The sequence below is a fragment of the Rhipicephalus sanguineus genome, chromosome 4 (genome assembly GCF_013339695.2).
Source record: "Rhipicephalus sanguineus isolate Rsan-2018 chromosome 4, BIME_Rsan_1.4, whole genome shotgun sequence".
Classification (NCBI taxonomy): Eukaryota; Metazoa; Arthropoda; class Arachnida; order Ixodida; family Ixodidae; genus Rhipicephalus; species Rhipicephalus sanguineus.
The window spans coordinates 152,857,620-152,881,838 of NC_051179.1; the positions used below are offsets into that span (position 1 = coordinate 152,857,620).

The 24,219-nt window shown below is 49.5% G+C and overlaps 1 protein-coding gene across 1 annotated transcript in view; it reads right to left on the reverse strand.

The window, feature by feature from the left end:
* The window catches only part of LOC119390812 (serine/threonine-protein kinase unc-51-like), a 155,908-nt gene that overhangs the window by 99,967 nt on the left and 31,722 nt on the right, over positions 1 to 24,219 (reverse strand). The window contains 1 exon segment of the mRNA XM_049415386.1: positions 19,789 to 19,881. Within this exon segment, the coding sequence (XP_049271343.1) occupies positions 19,789 to 19,881 (93 nt within the window).

The following is a 24,219-nucleotide window of genomic DNA, read 5'->3' on the forward strand; positions in this document are numbered from 1 at the left end:
CAACCGCTAGGCGGCGTAAAAGGGTGTCATCGAAATACACGTGCCGTGCGGACTGCAGTGTACGTGCATACAACGCAAGGGCGGCAGGGTGCGAAGAAAGGGCACGCAACTCGGAACCTCCAATCGCACAAACTTACAAACCCTACACACAAAGTTGCGGGATCGTGACGCGTGACCCGAATATATGCCAGCTGCACGCATTTGTTTATTATTATTTCTTTAAATACAAGACGATCGCCGGGACCGCAGGGAACGCGGACCGACACAGCACTCGCGCATGACACACATTTGAAGATCGATGCAAGTTGCACGCTCACGCGAGCACAACGGAATCGCTTTGAGGAGGGCGAAACGGACATGAATTCACTGTATACGCAAGGATGTGTAAGCTTTTCAACAACAGTTACAGACAAAAGTAGTCGCGACGACATAAGAGCTACACCCGAATACTAAGCTTCGCAGAACGGACATCCTCCAGATCTCTGAAAGGCGAGCGGCAAGCGACGGCCTCGGGCAGCAGCAAAGAACGACACAGCTTGCGGGGACGGATTTACATGCATGCGTAAGCAGCTGCTCCCAGAAAATGCGTCTCGGCCTTCTAGCCGCGGCTCCAGTTCGGAAGCGAATGCTTTGCAAAATCGGAAGTACGGAAGCGGAAGTCTAGGAAGCGCTGCTATATACGTACACGAACGCACGACAGCTAACTGTAACGCCTAAGAAATATGCAACACCGATGGTAGCTCTCTCGCTGGTGAATCTTGCGACGACATTGAAGTTACATTAAACAGGAGAAAGTACACGGTGGCGCCACCCACCAGTCTTTCACTTTTACGATGTTTCTGGTTATGGCAAACCCTCTAACAGCGTGTTTTTTTTTTTTAATTGTGGAAGGGCAAAATAATTCATACATGTTAGCTTTTTTTTCTTCATTGTCCCTTTGTGTAATTAACAACTGAAACAAAACACACGCATTGTTTTGTAATAAGTTCGCTTGCACCACTTTTAATTATTTGTATATACCAACAACAACAACAACAACAACAACAACAACAACAACAACAATAATAATAATGATGATGATGATGATGATATAATAATAATAATAATAATAATAATAATAATAATAATAATAATAATAATAATAATAATAATAATCATAATCTAGCGTACGTTTCTCTCTCTAGCTCCCCTCCCTTTATTTTGTTGGTAGTGTAAGAACGTGACCTCTTTCTGTTTTCGCCGTCAGACACATCGAGCCGACGGCGGCGCCTTTGCGACAAAAAACTTCTCGGAATCACTTTCCCACGAACCTATAGCTGCTGCGGACGACAGTGCCCAAGAAAGCAGCAGCGCGATCGTTGTCGGGGCTGACGCCCATGCGGAAGGAAAAGCCCCCGGGGAATTCACTGAGCTCTATATTAGGAGGAAGATGTCGAGAGCACTGCTGCCTTATTCAGACACTGTCGGCACTGCTGGCAAAGAGAGAGAGACAGAGAGTACACGCGCACCTGACGGAAGGACCGAAAACGGCGGGACACACACCGAGGCATTGTTTTCAGCCTGCGCAACACCCGCCGCTTCCGCGTCCCTTATATTGTTACACGAGGAAGACGAGACGCAACGACGCGGCTTTAACCAACCAGCGCTTAAAACGCGGGCTCGCAAAGCTCGACACGCTAGAAACTCAATGCGTCGTTTCGATAACCCGTTTCGAAAAAAAAAAAAAAAAGAAATGAAACTATGAGGAGGACGATGGAGATCGACGGGCGTACATGTATATTTTGAGGACGACGGAGACTGAGATACAGAAACGAGTATAGATGGGAGAACGCTCGTCCTCCAATGACAGTGCGTACACGCGTCTAATAGCAAATCAGATCGCTTCCGCTTCCGCTCACCGTTGCCAACATCCGGGGTCCTCGCTCTGAGATTCCGGCTCGTCCGTCTTCATTATACAACGTAAACCAAACTGCTGCGGGAACTACGAAGTGACCTATAATGAGGTGCGAGATCAGGAAAATGCGCTCGTATAGAGAGAGGTCTATTCCTCGAGCTTCAATTTCCGGTCGCCAAAGCCTGTCTGCACGGCTTGAACTAGAAAAAAAGAAAAATTATTGAGGATGATTTGAAACAACAGCTGGTTGCTGCACATAAAGGCGCGACAACATGGACGCATAAGCAGCGTGCTATGCCGAGATAAACGACGCGCGAGCCATTATCTAGACCGATTATTCAGCACGACGCACGAGCATTCATTAAAGTGCACGATGGTTCCCGTATCGTTCAACCCATAACGGTCACCCCGTCGAGAGGGTGAGCCATCCACATCGGGGTCACGTAACGTAACCACTATATCCATTGCAAACGCGTAGAAACTTGGCGCCAACCGGAGACTGGAGATAATATCGCAGCGATGGCACTCTGGTGTTCAGCTACTATGCATCAAGAAACAAAACCACGAAAGGAAAGTGACCGATGAAAGGCAACTGCAATGACGCAAGCCCGTGTTCATGCCGCACTCCCACTAAGTCCCCTCCAGAAGGTGGCTAAGTCCACTACGGTCCTGCGGTGGTATAGCAGTTACGTTGCTCGGCTACTGACCCGAAAGTCGCGGGTTCGATTCCCGCGGCGGCGGTCTCATTTCCATGGAGGCGAAATGGCGTACTGTACGATGTCAGTGCACATTAAAGAACAACAGATTGCCGGATCTCAGAAGCCCTCCACTACGGCGTGCCTCACAATCATGAACGTGGTGTTGGCACGTTAAACCCTAGATATTTAATCTGATCAAGAAGTTCACGGTGGCAAAATATAAAGCTCCCGTCCTCCACTTCCGGTTTCCTATAACTCAGTCTAATATGGGCAGCACCATGCAAAAAACAACGGTACCCATATGCATATATTTTTTCAAACACCAGACTTCCTTCCCCCTAACCGCCTTAATTCAGCCACGAAATTGTAGCCCATCGCAGCTGCGTTAACCTATAGGTACCTATAGGCCTAAACACTCATTGCGACTAAATCATTCTAAAACAATCCGCCAACCTTTAAGTCGTGTCAACGCTCACAAACATTCCCTTTTTCCGTCGGCTATCTCCCTCTGCAATACCTTACCTAATAACATTGTGTGTTGTAATACCATTGACTCATTCATGAATCTCATACAGTATCGAATTTGCACCATGATTTTTTCGACAATGTATGTATTTTCACGTATCCATGTATCCACTCCTGCATGGACCGTGAAGGGCCTGCAGTATATTAAAAAAAAAGGGAAAAAAAAAGGAAATAGGAGGACACACCGACATCTGGAATAATAATGGAGATGTAGACTGTCGACGTATAAACCTTCCAGTTAAATAAACTGCTGTGTATTGATTTCCCTCACACGTTTAACATTCGTGTTCATCCTACCGTTAAAAGTTCACTAACTAATCGTTCAAGGCTTTTCGCGGAATGAGCATGGAGGCTCTGCCACAGCTGCAGTATTTAATTCGCGATAATCTGGTGCGCCTATGCGCTTACCGAGAAGCGTTCTCAAAAGAATTCGTCGGACCGTGACGTCAGTTCCAAGAGTTTTTTTTTCCTTAGGAAATGAAATAAATAAAGAATTTCACGAGGCGTTTCTTTCTATATCTACGAAATAAAAAGGAAAAGAAGTTGCGACGAACGCAATGCGCCTGCAGTCTCAAGCTTCACTCACGAAGGTTTACCGCTGACAGCGACAAGGCGCGGAAGCTTCGTAGAAACACGCGGCCCGACGCATTTAACGCGAACGGATGTGAGAAAAAAAAAATATATGTCAGGGCTTTTCCTGCCTTCGGTCTCTAGAGCAAGAGAGCGAAATCCTGCTCGACAGGCGCTTCCTTCAACCTCCGCGACAGCTCGCTCGAAAAAAAAAAAAAAAAACTAATAATAATAAAGCAGCTGCAGCAACTGGCGAACAAGCAGAGAAAATGTAAACACGCGATGACTGAAGTTCCGACTGATAACGAGATATGGAGGTCGAACAAACAATGTTTCGCAGCAGCTTGTGCATGCAAAGACAAGCTGCAACTCAAAATGCACGATACGAGTTGTTCCGTGTCATGCTCACCTCGCATCTCGACACAGGGACGAAAACAGCACGACGCACTGGCTTGGCTGAGTAATGACTGTGTTACGCGGACGTGGTCTACGTATATTTGTGCCCGCAACAATACGTCAAATATGCGCATAAATCAAGACCAGACAGGAGTTCGGGGCATATCGTTTCATGCTGGTACACTAGAGGGAACTCTGGCGCTAGTGTCTATGGGAGCTGCAATGCATGGCGCTTCAGCCGGCAGCTGGGTATGATACGTGGTACATGGATTTGCCGAAGCTTCGTTCTTTCGGCTCCGTGTGGCCTGCAGCCGTTTCGACGCAAGACAAAGTTCAGTGGAAGTTCAGCAGTCTCACTTCACGACCTTTTAGGCTGACCAACTCAGCTCACGAGCTTCACAACGAGCCATTCTTTTATCCGAAACAAAGGACAAAACACGGCAATAAAGAGAGCCACAAGTGCGTTCGAAGCCACAAGCACGAAGATTAAGTAAATCCACGCACCACCCATCATTCCCACGGCGGCTGAACAATCGTACCGCCAGAGTTCCCTCTAGTAAATATTGTAGGACACCTTATGGCTCGGGGGACGACGAAGGCTTCAAGTGCACAGTCATATTTTTGCACCATGGTGCAAAAATATGATTCTTGATCCCTCTCCCGTAGAAATCGTTCCTATACAGTTACAAACGTTACACCCAAAGGGGTGTAAAAGGGCGCACGTATTTCTTACACCCTTTGTTACGCCCTGTTGCACCTTAAGTTACTGTTCTGAAAAAGCACCCTCTATCCTCTCCTCCCTCTACACTACACCCTCTACTCCATAGGAGTTGTTGTTCTACAGTGTTTATTACTATTGGGCAGGCATGACAGCCTTCGACATTGATGCGCGCATGTTGACACCTACTGAATCTCCGCCGATCATTCACCTCCATCATCTTTAGCGGGATCATAGTGGCAAAAGGTCGTGTATTCCCGCTAAGGTAATGTCCCTTTAGTTGCAGGTGTCATTGTATGCAGACAGTTTCCAATGTGGGCCGGCCTGGCCACCAAAGAAGGTCGAAACAAGCCAGGCCGGCCTTCGTTAATATCGCACTCGAGCCTACCCAGTGGGGCAAGAAGCGCCGTTTCACCAGGAAATAACGAGTGCATCGATAATGAGTCTCATGTAAAAATCCACGTCTACATGCACTAGCATGTTGAAGCGTTCCTTACAGGCTCGAATGGCCACCGCGTCACGTGCAGTACATTGGCTAAGCAGAGACACCGATTAGTGTTGGATTAAACGGGAATCGCGCGGACACGGCGACGAAATTGCTCAAAGCAGTGACAAGTATAATTTCAGTATGGTAGGTCACAATTTCGATGAACTCGAACTCTGAAATACATCTGTCGAACTTCCGTCATCACAGAGACGGAAAATATAAAGGGTGGTATCTCATTCACACGTTCAATACCCTCCGGCCAATAAGTATAAACGTCTCGAAGGGTATAATCAAGAAACTGCTCGATGTATTAGATACAAAACTACGACCGCGGTGCCAAATGTGGCTTACAAACGATCGATGTTTAAACTGAGAAGATACCGAAGTCTTTCTTGAAACAAAAAAAAAGAAAAAAAAAACAATGAAGACGAAGTGCCGTAGGACAGACTAAAAAAAACAGAGTGTGACAGCTTTCGAGGGACAGCTTTATCATTTGAGGCTACAGAACTCGGTACTCGAGGACAGCACGCCATAGAGACAAACGTTTTGACAGTGAAGAAAGACGTCCGCTAATGGAGTGTAATCCCTTTCGCGATCCGTTGTCGAGTAGGCGACCACAGAGATCAAAGGAGATCTGGAGCTTAAAGGATTTAAATGACGCAGTGAGAGAGAGAGAGAGAGAGAAAGAGGCGAGAAGAGGAGCGAAGAACAGCGTTCCCGACATCGATCTTGGAGATCAGCAACACGGATGCGCGCGCGTCGCTAACCGCCCGGCAGACGCTATCTCTCTCGGCCCGGCCCTTCAGAACCTTACTACGCCACGACCCTTCGCCGCTACGGCGTAGTAGTTTACACACCGCTTACCGCAGCAACGCGTAGCACATGATCGCCTCGACGGGCCGCAAATCCCCCGCAGTACCGCGTGCGCAGCGGAAGATAAGATCCGACACGCGATTATACAATGCGGGGTGGGGGGGGGGGGGGGGGGGCGCATCGAGCCATCTGCGCGCTATATACGGCATGGCCATAAGGCGCGTGCGCCGCTGGCCAGCGCCGCAAGATCGAAGGCGAAGGTCGCGACGTGAGCGAAACGCGTAATGTCTTCCGCGACGAGGATATATGAGGAACTCCTCCCGCATCTACAGACACACTTCCAAGCGAGAATTACGTTGTCGCTTTCTTTTCTTTTCTTTCTTGTTTTTTTTTCTTACGCGAGTGTGCCGAGATGCCTCCGTATATACGCCAGGAGAAACGGCAATATAATGCGGACGCCAGCACCAGCGCCAACTTATGTAACGAGCAAAAAAAAAAGGGGGGGAAGGGGACTGTTTACTTCCTCGAAAGGGAGGGACGGGGAGGGGGGGGGGGGATACGAGGAGGCAGTTCCTTTCTACAGCCGGTCTCTTCCCACTTCTCCCTTGAGAACCTCGTATTGCTGAGCTGTTCAAACCATAGTCCACGCTACAAGAAAACTAGCAGTTATATAGAGGGATCCCCCAATCTGGTTAGGGAGAAGATAAAGAGAAAACAAAGAGATCTGCACTGCATTGTGCTAGCCGGATTACCCGAAGACAAAGCTTACAGCAAAAAAAAAAAAAAATGACGGAAAAAAATACAAATAAACAAAAAAATGAAAACAACAGAAAGGGGGGGGGGCACCCATAAGTTCGAACATCATGTTCTAATATTAAGCCAATTAACGCGAAACTATGTAAACAATTGCTTACAAAAGCATGTTACCACTTTCAAATTGCCGCTGTGCCTTTCCTTAGTGTCCCGTGAAAGGATCCCGCGGAGAAAGCGGCGCTATATAGGTCAGAGTGCTCGCGAGCGTCGTCTACCAAGTAAAAGATGGCAATACACTGATGTGTGGCATTGTGAATACAGTAACGCTTGAGAAACGGCGAACGCAGTGGGTAGCTAGAACCACGAAAGCCGCGTCGGAAATCAACCGCAAGGTACGAGGTCGGGTCGTTGCTAACATTAGTGCAACGCGTGGGCCCCTTTCGCCTATCTCTGCCGAGCTCTTCTATCGCGGAGGGACGGCCCGGTTTCGCGTAACCAGCGCGCTTTTACACGGCACGCGGCTGATATGACGCTCCCCCGGGCACCCTTGCATCAGCCGGCAAACTGAATAGAAGAAGCGTTCCGTTTCATCATGTCCACTTTCCTATCTGCTACAGTTGAAGTCTTCTCTCGTTTCGTCATCCTTTTTATTGAGGAAGGAAGGCACAGGACAGAGAGACCGTGACCCCCTTTGCCAGGGGTCTCAAACACGCGGCCCGGCACGCAGATAACTGTCTTCGTTTCATACGTTCTTCTATTTACTTTCTTTATAAATATGTTCACGAGCTACACAGGCGTGACTGGTCTGTGTAGTCTCGGAACACTTTTCTTCAGGAGGCATGCATCCTACGCGGACACCACGTTTTGAAACATAACCGTAGAACAAAAACTTACGACGACGACGCCACGCGTACAACAGGACTGGCGCTTCTCGTGAGTTTCGTCTTCGTCGTGTGCGCTTTTCAAGTATCCTCCAATGGTGATCCAACAACTCGCCCAAATCAAGGTACTCTTAACAAAATTGTTTCAGAATCGGCGTCCAGAATTCCGTCGTTCTGGAGATCGCTACCGATGCGTTTCTCGAAACGTGCATGCAAATGCCGTTCAGGGTTGAGCCACACATGAGATACATTTTGTACCCCCCCCCCCCCCCCACACACACACACACACACAAAACCTTTCACTCTCCGGTCTTTGCGGCATTAAATTTCTCGACTGCATGCGGCCGGCTAGCTGAGGCGAGTTCGAGACCCATCCCTTACAAAAATCCATTCAGACAGTCTATAGACTGTCTAATCCCATTTTAAGAGTGTCTATAGACTGTCTAAATATATTTTTGTAAGGGATGTCCCAAAGAGTGAAGCTGTTTCTCCACAGCTGGAGTGTAGAAGATGCCGGTGGTAAAGAATGTGATATGCACACTTTATTACTGTCTGACCTGCGTCGCGAGGTATTGATCGACAAGCTCACTCACTAGTCGGAAGGCTCGTACGCATTCACTCCTGCCCTCAGCGATCGAAGATATTACGATTTTATTAAGAACTCGCCGTGCAGTATGCACGAATAAAGCGCAGTGACTACTGTTTATCAAGAAGCGGCCGCGTCGTCGTCGAGTGTGCTCAATCGAGAAGTGCAGAGCGGCCAGAACACACTGGAATATATATACTCAGGCCAGACGACAGAGCAATGTGTCGGAGTTCGACTGAGCCCGAGTTCAGTAATGGCGAGCGTGAGTGATTTAGACAGAAGCAAAAATATGTAAACTTGAGCAAATATGATTGAGTTCGGTTTACTTAGCCGACCTATAATATCGTTAAACATTGGTTTCACGCATGACTTTCTTCCACAGCGTAGTAACACACTGCGTAAGCACATAAAACACGATGAAATGCGACAGAGACGCGAAATGAAGGTCGTTAACCGGAGCTTGAAGCCATATGCGCACCCGCCACTAATACGTCTTCAAGGCTCCAAATACGCCCTTGTTTCCTATGGTTTACTACCGACCTCGCCGATGCACCGCCACAACAGCCGCCCTAGAGAAAAGTGCTTTCGAAAGAAGCTGTTCATCGTTTCGAACAACGAAAAAGCAGCCAACTAGAGAAACTAACACTGCATGCGCCGAGGGTAGCTGCTATCGAAAAACTGCCCGAAAACCAGGACAAGAGAGCCGTTACAACATCAGCGAAAGAGCAATCACGCATACAGTCGACAGAGGTGGGGACCACCAACTGCTACTAACCATTTTGACACCGCACGGAGCCGGACAATATGCACGAACGGACATAAGAGATTCGTCCGGTCTGTACTGTCCTGTTCCATGAAATATCACTCGCGACGTGTACCGACCAGCCCAATTTAGCACTCATTTGCATATGAACCACTTAGCGCCGCAAGCTGAGGCGGCTAATGGGATACATGGAGATTTCCGAAGAAGCTTATACCTCCGGTCTGAAATTACGGAAGTAATCGGGAAAATCGAGCCGCACAAGAAAACGCGCGTAGGAAAGAACAACAAAAATTAATGATCGTACTCGTTGACAACTTTCGAAAAGATAGCGTAACGTGGGTTCAGGCGAGAGCGGTGCTTGAAGTGGCCCTCGGAGGAAAAAAAAAATGAGGCCACTCCAATGATGGCGAAGCGGAAGCTATACAGCGGGCCGAGTGATGACTCGAGATGTTGCGACGAGTGTATGCCCATGCACGTGCATTACTCGTGACCAGCCTTGAACACGGTTACCTCGCAACGTGGGCTTCGTTTTAATCGTTATCGGGGAACGAGCCTTTGTCCGTCAATGTTGTGCAATGACATACAGCGACTAGCGTTGTCTCTTGAGGCTTTTTTATCGTGCAAAAAAAAAAAGAGAAAGTAAAGAAACGGCACGGGGAACAAGAAAGTTCGAGCGGCATATGCTTCCTCATAGCGAGCTAAATGCTACAGAGTTCGTGTGTGGCGAGGCCCTAAGTGAAGCGAGCGAAATCACATTACCGCACTGGGCTCAAGAAAATGAACACATCGGAATGTTGAAAAACAACCTGCAAGCCTCGTATTTTCGGTTGCCTATTGACAACCCGCGCTCCCAAGGGCCACAAATGAAACACCAAGCACGAAACGCAATGAACAAAGTGAAGACGCATTTTCCAGTCTGGGCGCAGGCTGGCGCTGACGTACGATCCGTTTATGCGATGCCCCGATACCCATGCAGTTGCGTTGAAAGACTTCGGGTTATCTATGCACTTGCTTTGGAATAACAAAGAAACATTACGTTTGATTCCTTAAGGAAATAAATTCGGCCCTGCTGCAGGACGGCCACTGCGCGCATGCCAAATAATAATAGCCACCGCGCATGCGGGCTAAACGCCATGGGCTGAGGTAACGGTACCCGCGGCGGCTGCATTTTCGATGGAGGCGAAAATGTTTGAGGCCCGTGTACTTAGATTTAGGCGCACGTTAAAGATCCCCAGGTCGTCGAAATTTCCGAAGCCCTCCACTACGGCGTCTCTGATAATCATATCGTGGTTTTGGGACGTTAAACCCCAGATATCATTATTAATGAGGTAACGGTACAGCGGCATAACTCCGGTAAAGCATGCAGTGTGGCATTGTTACACCCATCTCGCTGTATAAACGGCCTTGCAGCACGGCCTCGTCTACATTTCGTAAACATGGAAACGCGCGTTCTCTCTCTCTCTAACAACGAAGGTTGCGCAACACCTGCGGAAACTCTGTACGGACTCCGTAATCCGTATTGTATACCACCGAGTTTGCTTTCGCTTTGCGGACCTCCCTCGTTACATCGTTCGCACTCTGGCAAATCCCGCCGTTATGGCAACGCGGGTGTAGTGTGGTGTTTTAGCAGGGCTGATTTACGGCAAGCAAGGCAACAGACAGTTATAGTTTAACGTTAGCGTGATAGCGGGGGTTAAGGGAATAGCGTTACCGTGCCGCAAACGTTGGTTGCGGAAAGCGTGTTTTAGTTTAGCGGGATAGCGTTTACGTGGTTTACGTGCCCAAGCCGGGACGGTGGCGCCACCTAGCGAAGGGTGAATGCGTTAAAAAAAAGTGAAAAGAACAAAACCGAGAATGCTCGCCTGTATCCCCGCACGCAGCAATATTACTCATTTTTTAGTGAAAATAAAAGTAAATAAATATGAACTAAGCGACAAAAGCGAAAATTTTCATGTTGCAGACTTGTTTACACCGATCTTCTAGATAGGCCTAGGGACGTTCGAAATGGGAAGCGATCTCTAAAACTACGCCAAGTTATCCGTAATACCGTGTCGTCGAAGCTACCTGAAGGCAAGCGAAGCCATTTCGCACGGTCGTTTGAAGCGGGCGTCGAAACCCGCCGCCATGTTTTACGTACACTACGTTAACCACGCAAACACGGTAACGCTAAATCTGAAAAATAGCGTGCGTACGGTAAAGGCTACGGGTCGTTTACGGTCCTGCGCAGGCGCACTTCGATCCCGCTATTCCGGTAAGCCCGCTATTCCGTTAAATCCGCTAAACTGTAACTGTCAGTACCGTAAACTGCCGTGGTCGCCACGTATACCTATTTCAGTCCACAATACCTGTTAAGCCGCCACCATCATATCACCATGGCAACGAACAGCTCACGCAGCTAAAACGTTTCCTGATCGTGGTGGCTCACGGAATGGACCTAGTGTAAACAGTACAGTATTAACGGCACTGCTGAAAAATCCAGTAATGATGACAACACGGGCAATCTGGCATAGATAAAACGAGTTGCATGCTTGCACTACATTAGATTTCGAATCGCCGCAACCACGTTCTCAAAGTTCGGGAGGCAACTGACAAAAGCAAGTTGCTGAAATATATATCATCGAAGTACATCTGGATGGAAGAAGCTTCCTCAAACAGTAAGCATTACGTCGAATACTCAGTTTTATACGTGTGTTCAAGATCTGCAGCGCTGCGTTCGCCGGATACTGTACTTCTTTTGTTTATATGTGATAACTGAATAGAAGCTTTTTCTTTTTTGTTGGTTTTGCACACCTGCTTACAAAGCCTTGTTCGCTTTGCGTGACACTGTAGAGTTCTACGTGCGTTCACAAATGTGAAAAATATGTGTACCCCCCCCCCCTCTCATGTTACAATGTGGGTTTTTAGTAGACTACAGTAGTATAATTACGCTATCTCGAATTTCATCTAATCAGGAATGTGCGTTTACAGCCCGAGGGATTATACTCCATAACTGCCTTCCGGACAATACAACGGCGCAGAATTTGCATCTCGAACACACATTCTCTCGCGATTTATATTACGCTATAGGAATCGTCTATTTTTCAACCCCGCAACAGCAACACACGAGGCGGAATAATAAAACCTCGCTAACGTATTCGCATAGTCCATTGTTACGGCCAGACCGCACGTCTGACCAAAACAATACTTATCTACAGCCGCTCTCAGATCTATTGATGACTGGAATTCTCTCGGGTGTGCTTACTTACCAACGGAGGCTTCGTATAATCTATAACATGGTCAGAGAGCTTCCGACGCTTCTCTAAGCCGTGAAAGCGAATTCCCGACAGATGAAAACTCGTAAACGGAAAGTGACCATATGTACTGAGCTACACTTAATACGGCTCTGAGTCGTGCTCCCGCAAGGGCTCCATCAGATAACGCCGTATTATCCTCCTCTCCCCCCCCCCCTCTCATCCTCCTCAACTACACCTACACGCCAGAGCGCCAATTAAAGCACCGAGGAGTGCGCAGTAATCGTCAGCGAGAAAATGCGAAGACCGAATAAGTAGTGGTACGGAGGGAAAAAAAAGGAAAGAAAGAACAAAAATATATGGCGGAATGACGAGCTTCGACCAGCAGATTACGAAGCCCGAGCAGCGACGCCTAAATGTCAAAGGTGCAGGCAGAGGGCACACTGCAGACTCCCCCTCCCCCCCCCCCCCCCTTTCCAGATTCGAGCCTGTCACGGAGGCGGTGCCTGCACAGAAGGCATACAGTGGTAACTTCGCTTTCTTTCTCTCTCTGTTTTATTCGTATATTATTTGACATTTTCTTCCAGTGTTGCCCGAGGGCACGGCAAAATTCGAAACCGAGAGAAAGAGAGAAGAAAGCAATCCGAGAGGGACGTTCGAAAAGAATGGACGAGCGAAGATTAAATGCCCCGCTTTTTTCCTTTTTTGAAAGAAAGGAAATTGTTCAACATAGCAACAAGGTGTCACCGTGACCTCTCGGACTACACTTAAATATCCGTCGTGTGTGTGTGTGTGTGTGTGTGGTGTGTGTTGTGTGTGTGTGTGTGTTGTGTGTGTGTGTGTGTGTGTGTGTGCGTGCGAGCGATAGGAGTGGAAAAGGAAAGAAGGACCGGAAAATGAGGCAAATAAAGTAAAATAAAGCCGCCGCCTGCAGTTGGGGCTCGTCCTTGGGCGTGCGGGTCGTCCTTCCACGGTTGCGTAACGACACAGCCGCTACCGCATAAGCGCCGTCGCCGCCACTCGCGGACGCTCGAAGGCCTGCTGCGGCTGTACCAAAACGCTTGCTGCCGCTGCTGCCGGAGTCGCGCTGAAGAGCAAGGACCACCACGGGCGCAGAGCGAGCCGCGCCGAGGCGCCGTCCGTCCGCTCCAGCCGTCCGTGCACGGGAAACAGCAGCAGCTGCTGCTGCCGCGGCAGCACGCGTCGCCCGATTTTTCGAGGCGAAACCCTTATATGCATCCTCAAGCGGGAAAACTGAACGTGTTAGTAGTCGTTAGCGTCAATGCGAATAGTACTACGACGCAGGCCCGCAGCCAGGAATTTTTTAGGGGCGAAGCTCCTTATGCCGTGGGTCTGTCCATCCTCCGTTTGTTTGTAGCGTTGCAATAGCCACCTCTAGCTCGTGAGAAGCGCGCGTTCTGGTATGCAGTAGAAGAAGAAGACAACGTTGACGAGTGAGACTCTCGTGCGTGTTCGCCTGTGTGGCATTCTTTATTCTTTACTGCGCGCGTTCTGGTACGCAGTAGAACAAGAAGACGGCGTTGACGAGTGACACTCTTGTGGCGTTCTTTCTTCTTTACTACGTCTCGTGTTTTCAACGACACCCGAAGACAACATTTCAGAAGTAACGCGCCATGAGGCTCCCTCTTGGCACGCTTTCTCTTTAGCTCGGAGTCGCCAGATGGAAGACAAGGCTGCGGAACGGAGGGCACGGAAGGCGGCGGCAGCGCGCGCTCGCAGACAGAATCCTTAGGTGAGAGCCCGCGAGGCCGAAGCTTCTCGACAAGCTGCACGGCTGCGGCGAGAAGACCCCGCCGTTCGAGCCCGCGAGGCCGAAGCTGCTCGACAAGCTGCACGGCTGCGGCGAGAAGACCCCGCCGTTCGAGCCCGCAGCTGCTCGACAAGCTGCACGGCTGCGGCGCGAAGACCCCGCCGTTCGAGCCCGCGAGGCCGAAACTGCTCGACAAGCTGCACGGCTGCGGCGAGAAGACCCCGCCGTTCGAGCCCGCGAGGCCGAAGCTGCTCGACAAGCTGCACGGCTGCGGCGAGAAGACCCCGCCGTTCAAGCCCGCGAGGCCGAAGCTGCTCGACAAGCTGCTCGACAAGCTGCACGGCTGCGGCGCGAAGACCCCGCCGTTCGAGCCCGCGAGGCCGAAGCTGCTCGACAAGCTGCAGGGCTGCGGCGAGAAGACCCCGCCGTTCGAGCCCGCGAGGCCGAAGCTGCTCGACAAGCTGCACGGCTGCGGCGAGAAGATCCCGCCGTTCGAGCCTGCTGCACGTCATACGCAGTGAAAAAAGCTCCGTATCTCCGCCAGCGGAGGAGGGTGGTCCGAACGGCGGTCGCGAGGACTAGCGGCGCTGCAGTTCCGTCTTGCGCCACTATCGGCGCGTCGTCTGCTGCCACGGCATAACGCTGCGGTCCGCCGCGCAGTTGCTCGCGGCAACTGCGCGGCAACTTTCTTATTGTACTAGTTAGGTGGATACTTAGGTGGATATGCATAAGGTCGTGTGTATGCATTGGCCCGCGTGCGTTGTTCATTGATTGGCTAAGACTCGATGTTCGGTCTTTATTGCCACGCCCACTTGTTTTATTTTGATGTATTCGGGTTTGACCAGCAAGGACGGTTATCAACGCTGTCCGCGAAGCAGTGTTTCAGAAGCTTCGCGATTGTAGTAGATCGTTTTGGTAAGACTGCGCGCCGCACGCGAATGTTCCAGCTTTGTCGAGAGATAACGCCGCCACCAGCGATATCGCTGGAAAGTTCGACAGCGCCTGTATAAAAGCCGACGCGCTTGACTGCTTGTCAGTTGATCGACGCTCTGTTCGCCGCTATCAGTCTATTGCTGTAGTTTGACTTTGTTTCCCGGCCACAAGTTCGGCCAAATAAAGAGTTTTATCTCGGACCTGCTGACTGCTGCCTTCGTCGACATCACGACCCTGTGACAATATTTGAGCTGTCTACATTGCGCTTAACTTCCAAGCATGGGACTTTTTAAGCGAATGAGGGTTTTCAGCGTAATTTTTATAACTACCACCACAATTTTAGCCGCTGCCGTCTTATCTAGACCAAGAACAACCCAACACGTTTGTAAAAGCCTTTATAGTATACAAAGAAGCGTACTTACTCGAGATACAAAAACGTTCTAGAAAAACAGTACTCGTGTTGTCTACAATTTATTGAAGAAAACTTTCTCGAAAAACATCAATGCTTTGCAATGTTTACAAGACACGTTTTTGTGACGGTTGAAGGGATACTGACCCAAAATCGGAAAATTTTAACGAGAACTCGGTAAATGAAATCTCAGTGTGCGATTATATCGAATAGATGTCGTCTCTGAGCAATTTTTTCGGCGGATAGTTGTATTTTCGGTATCTCATCTTTATACGTCGCATCCTTCTACGGTGCCTTAAACAAATCGAACAGATCGGCCGTAATGTGAGCACCGAGCAGTTATTCGCGCGTACTCTGTCGCTAGAAGAGTCGTCAGTATTAAACTTCAGTTTTTCAATTTCACCTAGCAGATGTTTCATGCCCGCAGCACTTCTTACACTGTACGACAGCCGTTTGCGTTTCGTGCTGTAGCCGTTCACTACGCAGTTAAACTGCTCGTCAACTACAATTATATTTTGCACAATAAAGTCTCCGTTCCCGAAGCAAAGTGTGAGATTGGGGTAGTTGGTATTCCATTATTAAACTGCGCAGCGCAAAAATTTGACACGGTACACATAGAAAAGACGAGGACCAGCGCTGGTCCTCGTCTTTTCTATGTGTACCGTGTCAAATTTTTGCGCTGCGCAGTTTAATAATGGAATACCAACTACCCCAATCTCACACTTTGCTTCGGGAACGGAGACTTTATTGTGCAAAATATAATTGTAGTTGACGAGCAGTTTAACTGCGTAGTGAACGGCTACAGCACGAAACGCAAACGGCTGTCGTACAGTGTAAGAAGTGCTGCGGGCATGAAACATCTGCTAGGTGAAATTGAAAAACTGAAGTTTAATACTGACGACTCTTCTAGCGACAGAGTACGCGCGAATAACTGCTCGGTGCTCACATTACGGCCGATCTGTTCGATTTGTTTAAGGCACCGTAGAAGGATGCGACGTATAAAGATGAGATACCGAAAATACAACTATCCGCCGAAAAAATTGCTCAGAGACGACATCTATTCGATATAATCGCACACTGAGATTTCATTTACCGAGTTCTCGTTAAAATTTTCCGATTTTGGGTCAGTATCCCTTCAACCGTCACAAAAAAAATATTCCGCACATCTTGTTCGATAGCTCGTCGTTAAATCTCTCGAAAATCTACTGCTTTGAACGCATAGCGACAGCTGACAACTGATCGAATGTGAGTGTGATGCAACTCTCAGTCTCGGTAGCGTATATAGGTAATCGCCTCCCTTTCGTTTTGCTGTTCTATTTCTGGCGGCTCCTCCAAACTGGGCACCGGGCTTTCGCGGGACGCCGTGCGTTTTGGGGGGGATTTGCGCCTAAACCCGAACATTTTGGCTTTGAAATGTGGGGTGGAAGTACTGGGAACAAGCGCGGCACGGCACCGGACGCGAGTTCCACTTTCCACGTAGGATCAAAACTTCTTGTCCCGCAACGACACGACGATAGTGCTTTACAATATCGTCACTCTCAAAATGAACGTCACAGACCTTGCCTTTCGCAGTAAGCTTTCTATCTTTGCCATGCAAAGCTTGAATGTCGTGGGGTCTTTGGAGGTCCGAAGAAGTGTCGTGAAGCGGAGCCGTCGTTGCAGTAGCCGTTCTTGCAGCCCGGCGCAAAACAAGTCGGCATACCGCACCGTGAATCTCTTCGTCCTCGTTGCGCTCCGTACATCGTGCACGCATCTTCGTGCAAGACGCTAAGCCTGGTCAAGAACAGTCGCAAAAATGAGCTAGCAAAGCGCAGACGACGCTGCTACCCACGTGCGCTCGTACATCGGCGGCGCAGAACACAACAAGCGCCAGCCGCGGGAGCTAGTTAAGCTAGACTAGCTAGACGTGACTGCAGCGCCACTAGTTCTCGCGACCGCCACGCGGACCGCCTCTCCGGCGGAGCTTTTAAACTGAGTTTGTTCTAGTAACGTTGCGTCATACGGGCCTGCTGCAACGTCATACAAGACGCCCATAGTCGGTTACAGCCTCAGGAAGAAACGTAATGTGGACATGTGGACCCACAGCCATCGCGGTACCTCCCACAGAGAACTTGCATCAATGCTCCATCCAATAGCGCTTACTCCTTTCCGTGACGTCAAGCGCACCTCGAGTGATTCGGACAGTTGAATTTCCCATAAAGACGCGCGTTTGAGTCGCTGGTCGAGAACTTGAACGTTCTCGTAAATTTCGTCAGGATGCTGCTCAGCCAGACGGAATGTTTTAGGTAGTAACGACGAACCTTTAACTCTTAATATAGGTAGTACTTACACTGGCCGAGAAAAAGTACTTGCGGTTCGAGCGGAAACTAGCTAGCACGACTGTCCTTTACACGTGAAGGGCAGGCAAGCCGCGGTTCTGCGGGGGCAGCTCGCTTTTATTTTTCTGTTGTTGTAACAGAGTATAGTAAAGTAGTGCAAACTGAAGTGATTGGGGGTAATCAAGAAGTAACTGAATTTATTTCAGAGTAAGTGAAGGTAATTCTGATTAACTAAGATAACTGAGAGTAAAGAAGCGATAATTTTCAAAAACATTTAGACCACGAATAACCAACACAACAGACACCATTGTGAAAGGAACACCGAACACTCATTGGTGTCCTTGAAGCAGCTAGCCCACTTGACAAATAGTGGCTTCGAAACGTAGCCGTCATTTCCTCTGCTGTATATCCCGAATGCCACCTTTGGTTAAGCATCTTGCGCCTTAGATTACAAGAGCGTATAGTGATATAACGTAAAGCTTAACTAAAATGACCTCCTTTCGCTATCATAAGAACGTTCGCAACTCAGATTGTCACCCCAGGTGTGCTCTGCCGAGACTTGCGACCTGATAAATTTCCCACACTTATCTCTTCCTCTTTCTTTCTACGCAGTTGGTAAGGTTAAGTTACCTCCATACATATTCACAAAACAGCCTCGACGACGCACGCTCTCGGATAGGAATAGGAACTGCACACAACACGCAGCGGCTCCAGTGGGCCGCGAAGTCTGGCGCCGAACCAACCGAGCGTGAAACACATTCCGAGAAGCAAGGGACAATCAAACATGCGAAGAACACGGAGAGGAGACGCAGCCAATGCACACACAAACACATACACACAGAATGTACGCATCCTCGTCGCTGTCGTTACATAAGAAACTCTGTACAGCGGTGGGGGCGGCTCATCAGCGCACTCATTCGTAACCCTGCAGATAACGCTCAGTTGCAGAGTCATGGCCTCTTCGCGCACGTGTGTACCTTGTCTATGGCGTCAACCGAAACGTCATCTGAGGCGAAGAGGCTAAGCTAAAATCACAAACCCAGCTATGCATACATTGTGTGTCGCTTCTCTCACCTCTCCTCCACCGGGCGATTTGCGCAAAAGAATCAAGAGGAAAAATCAGCGCGGCGCGTCTAACCAGACTGGTTTAGAACGCGCAAATGATTCGTCTAGTCGGCTGTGGAGCACGCTTGCGCCATGAAAAATCAAGGGCAAATTGCAGAAGCGCTACAGAGTGGTGCAAGCTTCTAGAAACGGTCAGCTGAAACAAAAAAACAAAAACAAAAAGAAATCACCTCCCAAGCCCTCCGTACGGATGATTAATCAGCGAAGCTGAAACGAGCGGCGCCGGCGTTCATCACTGAGTTATTCCCGACGGTTCATTAAAGTCCTTCCCAATTATTCCTTACGTCTGTCCAGAAATCTTAATTGGTGTTTCCCGACCGTGTGTTCTCTTCTTCATCTTTCGTGGAACAGTGGTGAGTAGTTTGGCTTGCCCAATTTTTGTGACACACACGCGCTAGGAATTTGTGTGCCCATGATGACGGACGAATTTGTGGTTCGCCTAGCCATACTTCGCTGCAAAAGTACGAAAGACAAAATAAATTTTTGAAGAAAGGAAGGCGTTAAGAACACGGCGCACAACACGAAACGAGCCAGCACGAGCACTGGTTAACACTCAAACACGCATAGCTACGCGGGACCATATATCGACGACAAACAAATCCTTATCGGCGTTACCCTGTATAAGGCCCCTAATTTGGGACTTTACACGAAGGAGGGGTAATAAATACTGGCACAAGTAATCACATCAGGTATACTTCACGGCAACGGCGTCATAGACAGCGGACTTCAAAAAAAAAAAAAAAAAAAGAAAGAGTGGCCGCTGTTCGTGTATTTGACCGGTGAATTTACTACCAATTTTATTTTAATGACGTCCGCCTCACCTGATAGTTTACTTTTGGAGATACTTTCATACCCTTCCTCGGAAACCCTGTATTCGTGACTTTTTTAAAGTGCGCACAAGGAGTAGCATGGACTTGCCTTGAGAATTTTTATTTCCTTGCCGAGGAGATTCTGCGATTTTGCCAGGTTCTTCTTGGTGATGCTCTTGATGGCCACCGGCAGCTCCGGTTTCTGCGCGGGAAAAAAAGAAAGAGAGTGAGGGAGTGAGGAAGAAGGAATAGCGCGAACGGTCACCGCGAAAAGGGCAAACGGTCAAATTAATGGCTCTCGAGCACGGCCCAAGATATGCTCGCGCGCGGTCAGCCTATTTTCGTCCACATATCGGGCGAAATTGATGGTGGCTACGGCGTGGCCAGCCTGTGAGGCATACACGAGGAACAGGTCAAAGCTTCAAGATGGCCCGCTTTTCAGGTTTGGTTATACCGTTTTGAATAGCGAAAGCGATAACGATAATAAACAGTGTGCCGCGCGGTTGAGCCGGCGTCGGAGGATCCGGCACCAAGAAACAGACGGCTATCTGGCGGGTGCTGCGCGGTTTTAACTGAATTCCCACAATCGCGGTAATATCGTAACAGAACTTGGCCGAAGTTTTCGTGCCCAGTAAATACACCGAGTAAGTTAAATTTTGGATGTTAACGAGCGACTGCCACGATATGCACAATAAAGGTTGAGGAGGGTCGTAACCCCCACGCCACACGAGGCGGATTAACGTCTCACCGCTGCCTTCCGCTCAGTGCCCCATGCACTGTCCAAGAGAGTTGCTTGCTGGGTTAGTTGCTACACTGTTGCACTCGAAAGAAGAAAAAAGCTTCAATAACGTGGAAATTGAAAAAAAAAAAAAAAAAGAAGAAGCCCAGCGGCTGAGAAATGAGACGGTGACCCAGTGTGTGTCACTGTCTGTTTTCTGCCTCTTGATTACAACGTTCTTGCGGCTTTTTTCGAGTATACTTCATGTTGTTATCGCTGCTGCACCGCTGCATTGTTGCTGGATTCCTCCAGCTGAAGCAAGGACATGTCATACTACGCACGGTGCCTGCTCTTACGCACACAGAAATCCCGGGTGTGCTACTGTTTGCTATAGGGGACATGAGAGCACGGGTCACCACTCTTGTCATTCAACGTCGCAGCAGCGTGCACTATACGGACGGCACCCGACAGGAGTACGTATAGGGTTTACGTTTCAACGACAACGGTACGCAGGGGTTACGTTTCAAAAATGATGACGTGATTCTGTTTGCTGGCGCGAGGGCCAAATAATAACTGTGTTTCACGAGCGTAGTCTAAATGCAGCTTCAATGCACAGTCTTGCAAACAGGGGGGCTTCCTTCCAAACCATGTGACCCGCTGCAAAAAGAGGAAAAGGAAATCCAGGTCTGCAGCCTCGTTATGGGAGCGCCTCTCCGGCGTCCACACCATACCCCTTGACCAATCAATGGCCGAGTGATCCAGTCAGGTGGAACGCGTCTAACAAGCTCTAAAAAGGACACGGTGAGAAGAGGACACGATACAAAAGACGCGAGCTTCGATAGCAGCCAAGGATTGAGATCAAATTTGCAGGCGATCAAAATAAACAAATACGTAAAAGGTGAGAACACCTGCGCTGTATAGGAGAACAACCACCCCGCGAAACGTAGCAGTAAAAATAAACAAATTCGCCGATGGTGGCTCGATCACGCAATGGTACGGGTACTCGGATTCCTCCTTCGTCTACACACGATGCGGAGATCACGCACCGTTATACGCGGGCGCAGCACGGGGGATGGCGGTGGACAGGCCCGCTGGCCCCGATCGTTTCGACACGCACCAGTTTGCCAGTAGCACGCATTGTTTTGCACGTTCGCGCACCCGGCCATTGGAGGAGGGCCTCGAGAAGATTTGCTGGCCCAGCGGCGGTGCTTGGTGGGAGGGGGGGGGGGGTTGCCAACTCAGTATACACGCCGGTGAGGAAGTCGGCACGGCAATGACGACGCGCCCGAATGACGACGACAGCAGCAGCAGCAGCAAAACCAGCGATGCCGAACACAATGCTTCCGAAGGAACGAGGTGGTACGTACTCCGTGCCGCCACCACTCATTTGGAACACACATCCACTCCCTCTTTCTCTCGACTGCGCGCGTGTCACATCCTCGAGTAACGGAGCGTTCCGGGGCACGGCAGCGGAAACCGCGGTCACGGCCGACGCCACTACTACTACTACTACTACTGCTGAGAAAGGGTGCCGGAGACTCCGCCCGGAAGATGATTAGCACGCGCACGTGGCGTGATCGATAGGCATATATACTGCCACGCTGCATTTGGACAGCTCGTCGAAAACAAGCGGCACGGGAGATGCCGGCGCGCAAGCTGACAGTTAAGACGCGCGGGTCACGAAGTGTTGGCTAAGAACAAAAAAAGATGACAGACGGCCGTCAAAGAACGCCCGTTACGTCGTCGATGCGCGCCCGAAATGCTCAGACTGTTGGAACCAGCCGGAAGAACCGATGGATGCCTCCGGCACGCTCGTCATAGGTATTTGGTCACGTGGTTCAACATAAAACTTCATGAAGGGAGATGACAAGCGCCGACCAATCGTTGAAATAAAAAGACGTTTCAGCCCCAGTACGGGGGCCTTTTTCACAGTGAAACTTCGACATAAAACTTGCGCTTCATGCAATCAGTGGATAGTAGACGGCGCTTCGAACGCAGCCCCCCCTCCCGCCGCCTTCACATGGATTCAACTGACGCTGCAAAACACGCCTCAGAAGAACCCGGAAATGGGAGAGTCTATTGATAACGAAGTGAGGCACGTTTTGCCTCATAAAAGTGATGCATAGAACGGTGCGGCACATCATGGACATATCGTCAACTTTCGCAGGCGGCCTGTCGCCACCTATATGAAAACGTGTACGGAAACACACACGCACATGACAGCGGTCATGTTAAAGAAAGAAGGTGGCCGTGCGCCAGAAATAGGCGCGATTACATCCTGCATACGAGCGGGGTGTGCCGCGGCCGGCCGATAGACGTAAACAAGCGAGATTGCGCGGCAGAGCGTTGAGAGAGCGTCGACGCACATAACATACGCGCAGCTGCCGTGAGCTTTTTCGAGGCAGTGTGCCAAGAACAATGGGGGCAACGTTGTGCTGGAACGACAAAGAGACCCCCCCCCCCCACCGCCTTTTCCTTTTGTGCGTGCGTGTGTTCCTGTGCACTGCGTGTACCACCCGTGCTACGCGCTCGCGCGCGGCTCTAACAATGGCGGTACATGCAAAAGCACACGCGTGCAATGCGACAACGACACGAGCACAGGCTCCCATGAACCCGTAACCCTTCCTCTAACTCATACGACTCATCGTCCTCACAGTGTAGTGAGTGATCTAAGCGAGCGAACAGGCAAAGGCTGGAGCGGTGTACAGGGGGGAAGCAAGCGGAGTTCTTGCGACGTTTCAATAACTACAAGTACACAAAGCACGGACGATCAATTGGCATGACGGTGTTGGTGATCGACCTCGCGTTCGCGCGACCGCGTAGCGATACGTTTTTCGTTTTTTTTTTTTCTAATTTAATATCCAGGAGTGATCATTCATGCAAGGCGATCGCCGAAACAGACAACTAAACGGTCACTTCATGCCCTCATCGACCCTTTGCAAAAAGTTGAGTGCGTTGTAAAGTTATATGAAAATTTCATGCAATTGGGGTACTTTGCAAGCAAGGAAGGTTAACACGCCACGGAAACAGCGCTGAGGCAGTGAAAGTGACGTCAGAATGGTGTCCATTACCTCGTCGCCTCACCACACAGAGACTACCAAACACATCCATACAATATATATATATATATATATATATATATATATATATATATATATATATATATATATATATATATATATATATATACGGTTCTTCATAACCGCGCTGTACATGCCTCGGTTCACACAGAGCAAACAAACAATATTACAAGCAATGCGAGGCCTGGTCGTCCAGTTCGAGCCCTGCGAACCAGCTAGCTCAGGCGAACAGGACTAACGGCTTTTCGAAATGAGAAGGCCGCCCACGTTGGGCAAAGACCACTCGATTGGGGCGGACAATTAATAATCGCCGGCGTTTAACGCCCAAAACCACGATATGATTATGAGGGACGCCGTAGTGGAGCGCTCCGGATATTTCGACCACAGGGGGTGCTTTAGCGTACACCTAAATCTGAGCACACGGGATTACATCGTAATAGGGAATAATACAATGATGATTGTCCGTCTAGAGGGGCAGCATTTCGGCGCCAGGAGAGTTGCGGTCGCCGTACACGCCACAGTGCCTAAGTATACAAGATGCATATTCAGTTGCGAGGTGTACACACAACGCAGACACGAGCAAGGACTGCGTTCAGTGTGGCACATTTAGGCCGGCAAACAACGTGGGAGAGTCGACAAAAACCGTTCTTCCCTGCCTGCCCACGTCGGAGCCGCGCTTACTTTTGTAAAGGCGAGCATCGCTCCAGGGAGCGAGCGCCTCGTCGCGCTAGCTACGCGAGCA